Raw genomic sequence first — 12,986 nt, forward strand, 5'->3', positions numbered from 1 at the left:
TGAAACGAGAAATCGCGGCGCCGCGGTATGCCTTAACGACTCGTAATAATGTTCCTAAAAATATTCCCGGCTCCTCCTCCGCCCTGGGAACGCGAAACCGACGGGACAGAGACAATATTTCAGCCCGGATAACATCCAGTTACATAGAGGGGCCATTCTAGCCTGGTAATTAGGCTGCCGGTATTTATGCAAGTTTAGACTTTCCAGTCTGTTTTCTGACATTCGAGTCAACTGGATATTTACTGTCACTCTGATCTACGATCTTAACCTCTTCGCTGTCTGGCCTGATTTTTAGTTTATTAACACTCCGCTGGCAATATGGCATTCTACTAACGAAGTCTGCATATTCATTCCTTGACCTGTCATCTCTTATTGTTTGCACTTTAAAAAAATTCTGTTACTTTATCTAGATTAACACCAGGTTTACGGGACGCGTCAAAATGAGGCGGTCAATTATTTTTAATTTTTAATTATTGATATTGCAAAGACGCATCCACGAGGAATTATTCAACAAATATTATATATATATTTTTGCGTATATGTATATTATAAACAGAAATGGCTAAAAAATTGTGATAGCGTCATTCTCGTTATATTGATAATGTGATGTAAAATAGTCATGGTCAGTGCTCTGTAAATCTAGTGTTTGCAATAAAAAAAAAATAGGAATTCGTCTGGACCTCAACATCTCGTTATGTTGGCATCCGGTTAAATTTGTAACAATGTACAATTCTTTATGCAATCTGCGTTTGATCGAAAGTATTTCCAGACATTAATTTAAAAAATTCGAATTCAGTTGTAACGTTTGCAACTCCGGTTGTCCCGGGATGAAACGGTCCGCCGCGAGATCGATGAACGCCGATGAAATTCGAAAAGGTCAACGAACGAACGAACGAACGAATTTCGCGAGCACGTGACGCACCGGAGGAAATTCGTGCGGCTACACCTCGGGGACCACCCGTTGCGTACATATCCGTCTAATTAAACCGTCAGACGGCTTATCCGTCACGATCTTCCACGACGACACGGGGCCCATCATCAACGGCGGCTTCTGTTCGGTAGCCGCCCGCGGACGGGACTGTTCGGGATCAAGAAACGCACGGAAACATTAACATAAAATGGGCGTTGGTGGTGGGCCACGCCCTGCTACGACTTCTTCGACCGGAGGCTTGGCATTTGTCTGCGACGAAATGTGACAAGGAGCACCGCTATAGCGAGAGCGAGTCGCGGGCCGAGAGGCGGGGACAGGGGGGAGACAGGATGATTTTCAAGAAACACGATCGTTCGGCCCGACGCATAACGTTGGAAAAGTCCCGACCGACCCGGGATCGCGAGTCATTTCGCGGTGGAACGCGTGGGCGGCGGAGATAAATATCGAGATTACTTATTTTTCTTGGTGGACGAGTCGACGGCTCGTAAATGCTGTCGTATTTTCGCCCTTTCGCTCGCCCGGCAAAGCCGGGCCACCGCCTTCGGCTTTTCTCGGAATAAGCGAAAAATTTGCAGAATCCTTTCGGGAATCATCAAAGACGCCAGTAAAGTGCGAGCTTCCTCGAGCCGTTTCCAATTGCGAAGGGGAATAACGCTGGCTGATTTAAGATCGCTACAATTTACGCAAACCCGTAGATCCTTCTATTTTAATATTCAGCAGGTCTTTGTATGCATCTATAACCAACGTAAAGTTCAATATCAATACTCGGTAGACTCGGGCAATTGTTCTCTCAGTAATCATGATTTTTACCATCGCAAGACAATATATATCTCTAGCTTGTTTTTTGTTCTATAATTTTTACTCGGTAAAGTCGCTTTCTTTCCCTGTTTTTCAAGGCTTCGCTTGTAGAAGATAACTGAACCATAGATATTTCAGAAATTATTGTTTCATCTTATACATGTGGAAGAGGAATTATTCGAGTTCGCCGTCACCTTTCACAAAGTATTAATTTTTTTTAGATCAAGGAATAACTTAAAATAAACAATATTGTACTTATAGCACAAAAGAAAAGAATCTCGTTGCTCTCATTTTATTCGTCTCTATTAAAACCGAAAACAAGTACACCCGCGCGCATATTGTGCTTACTCTATTACTTCTGCGTCGCGCGAGTGTACACGATCGTAATTTACGTCACAGCTTGTTTCTGCACACACACACACACGTACACATATAGACACACGGACTCGGTTGCGACGTCATCGAAATTTTTCCCGACGCCGCCGACCGCCTCGGCGATATTTTATTTTCTCATTGGGGCGGGCTTCTTTCAGAACCGTGTTCCATTCGCGGGCATATTTCAGTCTCTTAACGAGCGTAGCCTGGCCGGGTCAGTACGGATCGCCGCGGCGCGCTCATTAAACACTTGTAACGAAGTAGAGAATGGGAGGTAGTTGTCTACGATGGTTCCGCGGCGCGCAGCGAAATTTCATACGTGTCGGCTCATTGTATTTCACCGTTCGCCAGAACCCGGCCCGACCCGACCCGGCCCGGCCCGCCGCGGCCCGAGTCTAACGCTCTCTCTCCACGCGTTCGCTTTTCGATGTGCTAAACATCAGGTAGCAGCGTCGCGGTCGGAATAACGAGCGCAAATAAAACGGTGTCAGCTACCGGTCCCAATTACCGAGAACGTGCCCGGTTCGTTCGACGACGATCATCTCTCAATTCTGTCTCCTTCCGACGCAATTCTGTTTCTGACTTTCAATCGAGAAAAAAAAATCAACGCAATATTTGCGAAATAGGGTGGCCCTTATTCTTCGACTTTCACTTTGACGCTTGGTGGGAGAGTGACATGGATTTGAGGTGTTTTCTTCAATCTTTCTGCATTCAATTTTATATTTTTATATTTGATGTGTTTTGTTATTTTGGAAGTATTAGCAAACGTTTACCTTTCCCCCCGAATTTGGCACACAACATTTTCTCATCGAGTGTATTAATTTAGCAGTGAAAAATCAAATGTTCAAAAATGAGGACCACCCTATTGTAAAACGGAAGACAGACGCGTTTGACAGAAACGGATATGTCATTCTCCGCGCGTCGAACGAGAGGGCTCTTGACACTGGTCTAATTTTAATGGCTTCTCCAGGTCTACGAGGATTATTCCATTTTATAATAACCGGGTCAATTTATAGTTGAAGTGCGCGCTATAATTGTCCGCAGCTTGGTCAGCGATCGATTGAATTATTGGTTTCGAGAGAATGTTCCCAACGTAAAGTTTGCCCTGTTGAGATGTGATATGATGGGAGATTTATTGGCGTTTATAATTTTTTAGTTTTAGAATGGCTGACTTTATTAGCTTGATAATATGATATTGTTGAGGGCTTGTTGGATAGGTAAATACGAAAATTGGGGATGAAAGAAAATATACGTGGATCGACACAACCGATGACAGAGAGCGGTAATTACGTTTGCCTAATTATGGCCGATCGACCGAACACTTTGAAAAGTGTATTTTTTGATAAAAGATAGTTTGTTTCAATTTTTGCTCGTTGTTTCTTCTTGACAGCCAAAAATTTGTATTATAATAGATATTCTAGCTATTACACCACTAGTTTACAATTTATTATTTTACTTAATTCATAGCTAAAATCGCAATAATTCCAAGTTGCTGTAATTACGTTGGATACGACGACAATCGGCTGACACATGGCTCAATTAATTAGAAATTAGTACAAGTCTATACGTGGTAAGAAGATTCAAATATTGGGAATTTAGTAATTTTCCTTCAATTACTTCCGCAATTGCAATGATTAATAAGTAGAAAGAGGAAGGGTGGAAAGTAAAGAAATAATAACGATGAGTTTGATTGACTTTATAGCACAAAATGTCGCAGAATTATTCACTAATTGTTATATTATTTCCAATGTATAAAAATTATTAAGAGAACAGGAACAGATTTTCGTTTGACTTTCCGTTTCTTGCGATCAACTTCAAAAATTATACATATAAGTATAATTATACTTATCAACTTCAAAAATGGTTTATTTTGCATAAAGATCCGCAGCCCAATTATAAGGTATCGCAGACGAAATTGGACCTGGTATTCCCGAAATGCTTCGCACAAAAAACCAGAGTGTTCGATTAGCCGATGACGCGCAGCGTACAGAGAGGTCCAAATATTTTGCCTCGCCACTCCGCAAACCAGCCCCTCGTTCAATCGATAACGTTTATTGACAAGAGCTGGCCAGTCAATTGACTTCTGCAAATAAACGCGGAGGGTTTGTTTAGTGTAGGACAAAAGCATATTGCTTCATCGGATACAACAATATTTTATCCATCGGACGTCAATGAAAAACTACCATAAAGAGGATTATAGAGACAGCCGCAGCTCCGCGCCGCGCCGCGCCGCTGCTAATACTTTTCCCGGCTAAACCGCGCGTCATCGCGGGAAGCGTTTGCAATAAAAATGTGTCTTTCCTCTCCGGAGAAAACGTAAAATACCACCCTATCTCGGCTTCCACGAGCAAATTACGCTCTCCGAATTTTAGCGAAATATTGGACGAGCGGATATATTTTATGGAAACGATTAACTCGGCTAGACCATGAGGTCAGCACCGGGGATCAGCGGGATAATTTATTCCCACGCGGCTGTCTCCGTCATACCAAATACGGTTCTGCTTGAAAATATTAGACGATTCGCGAAGAGTGTTTTTTTCTCCTCTTTCTTCTTTTTGGCTGGTTTCACCCGGAGAGAGGACTGTAAACGCGCCGACCCGTTGACAACCGCGCCGGTACCACCGACGTTGCCTGGCCGAAGCCGAGCTGTTAGGAGAGATTATTCGTCGGATAAGCCGAGTGTCGTTGTGTAATTAAGCGGGCGAAGGGGGAAGGGGGGACACACAGCGCGGTCCTCGCAGCGGGTGGAAAGAGACACGAATTTCTGCCGGTTTATATCCCGTCGACCAAGTTTTTTGGGTGGCCCGGTTCATACGAACCCGGTACCCGTTTCCGGTGAGCGTCCAGACGGTAATGAACGCCCCGACGAACGACTTCTTTTCACCTAGCGCACCGCTTCCACGAATAATGACCGCCATCGATTAACGAGAATCTCCCGATTTCCTTTCGCTCTTTTTCGGGCCGGCCCTGTAACCGGCGTCGTATCCACTCGTTTACTCAATTAGGCTGCTTTGTGGGCGAGATTAAAACGAACCGCGGGAGACTGCGCGCGGCGGTTTCGGGACCGTAATTTATTACGAATTCATAAATGTCATTCTTTTAATTTCTCATCCTCGACCGTGCGTCTCTCCGAACGATGCGGGTAATTAAAACCGAGGATTATCGTACCAAATTAGACAGTCTGGACCGTCGGTATTCGACGGCATTTGCCATTGATTTGTCACTCGTAAAACATGCGACACGTTCAAATTAAATGTTATGGATTATGCATACTCGAGCACACGATCGCTGGACGTATATTAATTCCTGGATTGAGATGTAAGCCTGGGAATTTAATTAGACGTTTTAATTAAAATCTTCGGATCTGGAGATCCTCTGGAGAGTCGCGGCCCTATACAGGCTTCGATGTGTTTAATGGACGGAGGTGTCTGAGTCGTGGAAATGCATTTCTGTGATACGACAGTAGGAATATTTTATATATTATCCGGATCACTTGATTATTGACTGCTTTAAATATATGAGAAAATAAACACGATATTTCTGCGTGCCGTTTCAAGTATTGTTCTCTGAATATTATTCTCTAGATCTTATTTTCGTACCTGAATTAAATAAACTGCGTTTTGTAAACTGTAAATTCATGAAACTATAGATGCTAGTAAAGACAAATAAATATAAATTTTTGTGCATACCTCGACGAAATGGCAAACTGTAATTAAAAAAAAAACTGTATAAGAAACTAAATATCGATGCAATACGCTCTGCTCAGAAACGAAGATTACACATCGTAATTAATTAAGCCCGTAATCTTTATCCCGAATTTGTGTCTTTACGTTGAAGTAGAAACGACTTTAGACTGGCAGGAGAATGCTTCCTGTAGCGGAATAAGGTTTCGAATATCGAAAATTGAAACGGACCATTCTCTAGAGAAACATTCTCGCCGACTATTGTTGAGAATATCCGGAGGAGAAGTCGGGATGCCTCGGCGAAGGTAGCATCCGCGAGGTGAAGGTTATATCGCGACGGTATGCAAATGGAAGCGCGGTCAAAGAAGGGAGGTTAAATTTCGTCGAATCCGACCTTCGTGGGATGCGCGTTGTAGGTTCGAAGGACCTCGGCTATTCAGCCAGGTATACGCCTATGTAGGTGAGTCGAAATCGTCTGACCCGCGTGCACGCGACGACTTTCCCTTCTCTCGTTTTATTGATCCACCCTCCTATACAAATAAGCTCGAAGCACCCTCTCTCTCCACGTACTAACTTCCAAGGAAATCCACCTCGTCGACTGGACGTTCACCTCCTTCTTCCTTCTACCACCCTCTCTCCTTTCTCTCTCCTTTCTCTCTCTCTCTCTCTCTCTCTCTCTCTCTCTCTCTCTCTCTCCTTCTTCACCTCCTCTATCCTTTCTGTTCTCAGGAATCACGATCGTTCCCCTGGAATAAACGTTCGCGTCGCGTCCGCCGGAAATAAAATAAAAATACTCGAAAATAATGTTATTGTCGGCAGAGCGAAATGACTTATATTGGCTCCGGCGTCGCTCTTCAGAACAAATATCACGAAATAGTGGAACTTCCTTAGAACTCCACCTAGATACGTGCTCCTCTTCCGTTCGCTACCCGCTTTTCCACGGGAAATCATAAAGCCGAGGAAAACTGAAAACAATGTCGCTAAGTCGAGATGATTTATATTTGTTTCTGTTTCGGGACAGGGATGCCGAGCGTCGGAATTCAATGAAGATTGTCGGCCATGTCTGACAGCGATTGCCGCTCGAGGGTATAATTTAGACTTCTTTCTAGACGTCCACGGTCTTCGCTCTCTATCCGACTTTGCGTTACGAGATGTCTTATAAAGTTTGACTGTCGAAAGTGCACGAATAAAGTTAGAGGATCTCAAATTGAACGGCATAAGTGCAATATTGACTTTCACTGACTTGTCGTATTTCGTATTTGGATTATTTTCTATACTAATAATTGAACAAGTCATCTACTATGTCGGCAAAAATAGTTAACTTCAATTGAATTAAAATATTCTAATTCCGTAAGTGTGCATAACTGTGACTGAAAAGAAGAACTTGCATACAGAAATTATATAATTAATTGGACATAATTCTGCTTTTTATAACTACTTAAATAAATGAAGATATTTCAAGGTATTGCAACTTTACATGGTTCGGTGACGTTGAATAAATTTTGAAGTACTTATATCAATAAAAAGAAATATTAGAATTAAACATTGTGAGTGAACGTGCTCAATCTATTAAATACTCGTATACTTAAGGAAGCACAGTTATAATTATAAGCCTATAAATCATCGTTCGACGTTCGTGACGTCTCGTAGATGCTATTCGAGTGCAAAAGGTTAAAATCTAGCTTACTATTAATCAGGCACGAAGCAACAGTTCTGCAGCCTGTCTTCTGCAGTCAGAGTCTGCTAATAGTTATTTATTATCAGCTTGTTATGAACCTGAATTGATTCGAGCGAAGTAAATATCTGTTATGACCACCAATTAAATATTTTCAATCTGTAGTTACAAATTGATTGCCAAGAGGTTGCTTCCAACAGTTATAAAGTATTTTCTAGTGTGGGAATGAATTTTCTTGTGACATGTAGATACGATCTGTAAACGATAACGAAACATATTTTTTTAGTTGCATTTATTTATTTATTGAACAGCGCACGGTCATGTCAACCTGTTTGGCGTTCGAACGCTCGTTGGCGTGACGTGTAGCACCTGTCATTGCCAAGCGAATGTAAAAAATGAATGATTTTCTTTTCAGAATAGTCATGCCGGGACTATACAAAGGACTTCAAAGGTACTTGTCATAGAATGCTTGCCGAACCGAACACATCGCGCTGAATAACTTCGTGATCACAACTACGAAATTCGTCTACAAAAGTTGAGGTACGCATTTTCGAAAATATACTTTCGATCGAGGCGAAGAGAAATTGATTTTTGTGAACCTGTTACACCGGAATCACCCGGCTAAGTAATGCCTTTGATCTCAATTCCCGCCCGGTCTTTTGACTCGGAAGAGGTTGCGATTCCAATCTCGGCCGGCCAGACTATACTTCTGCCGGCAGGAATCTCTCAAACGCGCCGAACGGAGAGAGCTCTTTTCCTTCGAGAATCGCTTTGAGCGAAACATCGGCCAGTATTTACGGTCGGCGAAAACAAAACAGTTTTGCTGAAGTCGTTAAATCAAAATGATTTAGAGCCTGCGGCGAAGCATCCGGGGCGCGATAATAGCGTATCGTCGAGCGACAGAAGCAGTTTGGCGACGCGTGGCCGTAGTACGCTCGGAGGACAGTTCATTCATCGATGTCAGACCCGAACCGGTGGATTCACCGGATTCTCTTGCGCGAGAGTAACACGGGTAGGAGACGTATATATTCGCCCACGGAGAGAATAAATGAACCGGGCTCCCCGCCCCTATTGTTGGGTGTTGCTAATTAAAGTCGTAGGTTCACGGTTACCGATCTATTCCGGTAAATTGCATCGGCCGCGGACCACTTTTGACCGGCCGCAGCATATTACCGCCGAGATTTACGTCTTGTTAACGTCACGGTTTAGTTACTGGCCCGCGGACTTGCGGACACTACTACAAATCATTCTCAATAATCTCCGCGCTCCCCCCCCCCTCTCTCTCTCCCTCTCTTTCTCTCTCTCTCTCTCTCTCTCTCTCTCTCTCTCTCTCTCTCTCTCTCTCTCTGCTACATCAAGCTGCCGACGAGCTGCACACGCGTATCGCACCGTGACTAAATTTAACCGCGAGATTCCGCTTACACGTAACCTCGTTGATCTTTCGCGCCGGTGAATTGTTGTGACCGGTTAATTGAATTGAATTATGCGCCTCCTCGCTGTGCGGTTCCAGCTTCTAAACGGGGATCCGACGAGCAACACTGCCGCACGCCCCTAAACGCTAATAGCCGATCTGCCTATCAACTGTCGAATGATCCCTCCATTGTTTCTCTTATTATACTAATGGCTCGGTAAGTTGATTGCGGACGGTTCCGCCGCGCCGGTAGTTTTGCACCCCGGTTTTCGACAATTCGAGTCAAACGCAGAGGCAAACGGTTCGATCGAAGCTCTGTCAGAACTAAAATAAAACGACTATTTTAGCGCTTTCAGTTTATTTTTGAATTCGAGCTTTCACGGTGTAATAATTTTATTGTAATAGAAACAGTGTGATTCTAAAAATGTGGTTTCTAACTAATGGTTTCTATTAAAAACTAAGATTGGAAACTAAGTGGAAATTAAATGGAACTATTGGAAACTAAGTGGTTTCTATTAAAAAATTAACTCTGAATTTTGTGTATTCTTTACTAACAAAAATAGTGAATAATGAATGTACAGCGGATTCCACTTTTATTTAATAAGGGGAGGTATTTTTCTCCGTATACTAAAAAAAGTACGCGTCTTAAGTATTGTTATATCATTGAACGATAATTCTAAATGTTCATTTCTGCCCGTCTTTTCACTAGAGTTAAAAGAATTTGTTTATCACTCGTATTTTTAAAATGATCCGATTTTTGCCTTTTCCAGATCGCATCAGACATATCCACCAAACTCAGAACACTATGAAAGTTTATTTAAAAGCATGTGGGATCCAAGTCCGTTTCATCTCGCGAGAGCATAAAATTCCTCAGGATAGTTATATTTACATGATCACATTAACTCCTTCGAACCGTACAACATTGTCTCAACAAGATCGCTATGCTTTCTCAGCCAACAAATACGAGCAGAGTGATTTACAACTTCCTGTCGTACGTCTGCCCTTCTGTTTGCGTTCGAGAAATAACTACTCCGCCATAAACTCCGTTTAACTTAACATCGATGTATTCGTTTAGAAGATCGATCGCGAGCCTTACTGGCCGAGAGTATAATTCGCAACTTCTGACACGCAGGAATTCATTACGCGTTCTCCAAAGAGAACAACATCCCTCTCTGGTTATAATAGTCGTTTCTCTACTATGAATCAATGAAGAGTGCTGTACTGCTTTGTACTGGAATGGCTCTGAGACGTTGCTAAAAATTGCCATACTGTTACTTAAAACAACTTTCACGTTGCTATGTTTGTTTTTATTTAAGAAATTGCTAAAAGTTCAACTGTTATACGTACTACTATATATTGAAATTCATAAAATTATATATTATTTTTTATAATATGAATTGGTTTGTCCAAATGATTTTTGACTGAACGTTAAGAAGTTACTTATAATGTGAAAAATATTTTGAATAACGATGTATCAATTTTTATTAGACCTCAGAGTCGCCACACCAACGCTAATGGTTAAAGAAATGCACCCTGCAGCATAAAGAGAAAGAAATAGAACGTTTTGGAGTAGGTTTATAAAAAGAAAATGGGTGTTGAGTTTAAAAAGAGAATTCTCACCGTGACAAACAAGCGAAAGGTGTAATTGATACCTCTCGAGTAATAATCTCTTCAATTATCGCATAAATGAAACAAGGACTCACCTCCTCGCCCTGCACGTCCCTGTATCGAACCCATTTCCCGAGCTTCGGCCTCCAATATTCGAGCATGTAAGCTTCCGAGTATTCGACACCTTCGCCGTTGCCGAAGCGTCCTTGAGTGCCGGTGGCGGTGATCATGTGGACCGTGTGAAGATCGATTTCTAGCCACTCGCGTGGTTCCCTCGTGATCTGCTGCTTCGGGCACCAGGCGCCTCCGTGGCTCTCTTGCCTCAGCCTGTAAGGGTAAATATTTACTCTGGGATTACCGGCGTTTATTTTTTCCCCTCCCTCCTCAGCTTCTTCGCCCTTCTTTCCCTTAGCAAGAGAAACCTTTTTTTAACGGCTCGTCCCCGGAAAAGTGGAACGTCGAATCGTTTCTTGGGAACTGACACGCTGCGAGCCTTAGAAGATTCTCCTCCTTTTTTTTTTCATTTTTCACGGGCTTATGATACTGTCAACCGCGCGAAAGAAATCTCGTGTTTGCATTTGCGTTCGAAAGTGTACAGGCCGTTTAAAAATTACTACACGCGATTTTACCAGACGCTTTAACCTATTCAGGAATGAAGTTTTCGAAGTAAAAACAAAATTGTTTAATGATCTGCTTGATTAAGATATCAATGCTTCCCTACGACGTATTTTTCATTTTGATTGCTGCGAGAGTCTTTACTGAATAGTTGTCAGATTTTTATTTTTTGGTGCTTAGAGCAATTTTACAGATGAAATTTATCAGCTTACTGTCAACTACAAATCCAAGATATTCATGGAAAAACTGGGTAAGCACATTTTCTTGTGGAATTTTCTTGAAGTTTTACACATTTATGTACAGGGTGTCTCAGGATGGTGCCACAAACGAATAAGATTTTCTCGATTGACGCTTCGTTTTCGGGAAAATATAGTTTCAAAACTCGGCGGCTATGAGTGTGTTCTGCCATTCGCGAGAAGTAGAATTGGTTAGCCATGACCAGACACGCCAGACGATTCTTATTCGATAGCGAGCATCACCGGCGAATTTTCAAACTTGATTTTCCCGGGAACGAAGCATTAATTTGGTCCAAGAATTCCACAGTTTTTTAATTACACAAACGAGTAGATAATTAAACAATTACGCGACTAGCTTGTCCCGAAAGTTTGTTCCGTTTTTGATTAATGCATTCAATGCGAATTCAGATTAAAACTTGGGGACAAATGAAACACTAATGAACAGATAATCGTGTCTTTGTATATGTTCATGTTATTTAATTAACACATAACGAATGAAACTTTTGGAAAAACCTAATATTGTTATCATCATCATTTTGAAAAGAATTCATGAAAGTTGTTAAATTTTGCAGCGTTCACACGAGGCTGAGCTCTTCAAGAGTGGCTGAATATTTCCATGAATCACCGTACTTTTTTGAGTTACGTCACCTGCGCCTGTAGCGATGTTGTAATACGATTTTTGTCCTGAAATCCGATTGACTCATCGCCGAGCGAGACGATGCCAATCGACGTACCGATAAAAATCTCTCGACAAGTCGCGAGCGAAAAAGGACGAGGGGTATAATCGGAAATGTTACATCGTTGTAGAAAGGAAATCGTATAAATACGTGATCCTCCGCGCGGCTGACGGATAACCGTCACCTCGCGCCGGGGCGATACGGGGTGAAATTATAATTTATCGATCGAGTCGAGCCACCGGATGGTATGAATTAAAGATGAGCCGGCACCGCCGCTCCGCTCCGTTCCATTCCGCGCCGCGAGAAACGCGGGGAAGCCACTTCGAGCCGGCTAATAATTGTATTCGCACATACCTTTCGCGGGCTAGTCTACGGCATTAAAAAGCTCCCGTGATTACCGCGAAAAACGCGTCTCGCGAGAGTGAAGGGAGAGAGGAAGAGGAATTCCGCCGAGATTTCAAGCCGATCCGCCAAGAACACCGGGGACAAGCCGGTTCGCGCATAATCGGTCCGTTTCTCCGTTTGACGTCTCACTCGCCGTGCTTAATTATCATTTTAGTTTCTCATTAACCGGTATCTCGTCCTATAAATGTTTTACCAGCGAGCTGCATAACACGCGCGCCCGAGGATGCCCGGAGACTTCCTGGCACCTCTCCCTTCGCGATGAATTATTAACGGACCGCTTTGCCGGCAGATATATGCCATACGTCGTTTTCGATGTGCCTGCCCCGTTTGATTTTACTGTAGTTACTAGGCGAGACGGTTCTAAGCTGATTTTCAGCTGCGGGTGCGCTTACCGACGAAATTATTATGATGGCCGTCAGACACGCTGTACAAATTCATGTAAAACCAATTTGTATCGATCTCGCAAATTGTACATTCTATTTGATCAATTCCGTAAATAAATAACGCAATCACTTATTAATTTCCTTTTTTCTGAAATTACTGCAGTTGCGATGTGTTGGTTACATTTTCAA

General features: G+C 42.7%; 1 protein-coding gene across 2 annotated transcripts in view; it reads right to left on the reverse strand.

Moving 5' to 3' along the window:
- The window catches only part of LOC143357394 (discoidin domain-containing receptor 2), a 155,821-nt gene that overhangs the window by 10,983 nt on the left and 131,852 nt on the right, over positions 1-12,986 (reverse strand). For both annotated transcript variants that reach the window (XM_076793857.1, XM_076793856.1), the window contains one exon: positions 10,577-10,808. In XM_076793857.1, the coding sequence (XP_076649972.1) occupies positions 10,577-10,808 (232 nt within the window). The remainder of the gene's footprint in view (positions 1-10,576; positions 10,809-12,986) is intronic.

The sequence above is a fragment of the Halictus rubicundus genome, chromosome 9, assembly GCF_050948215.1.
Source record: "Halictus rubicundus isolate RS-2024b chromosome 9, iyHalRubi1_principal, whole genome shotgun sequence".
NCBI classification, from domain to species: domain Eukaryota; kingdom Metazoa; phylum Arthropoda; class Insecta; order Hymenoptera; family Halictidae; genus Halictus; species Halictus rubicundus.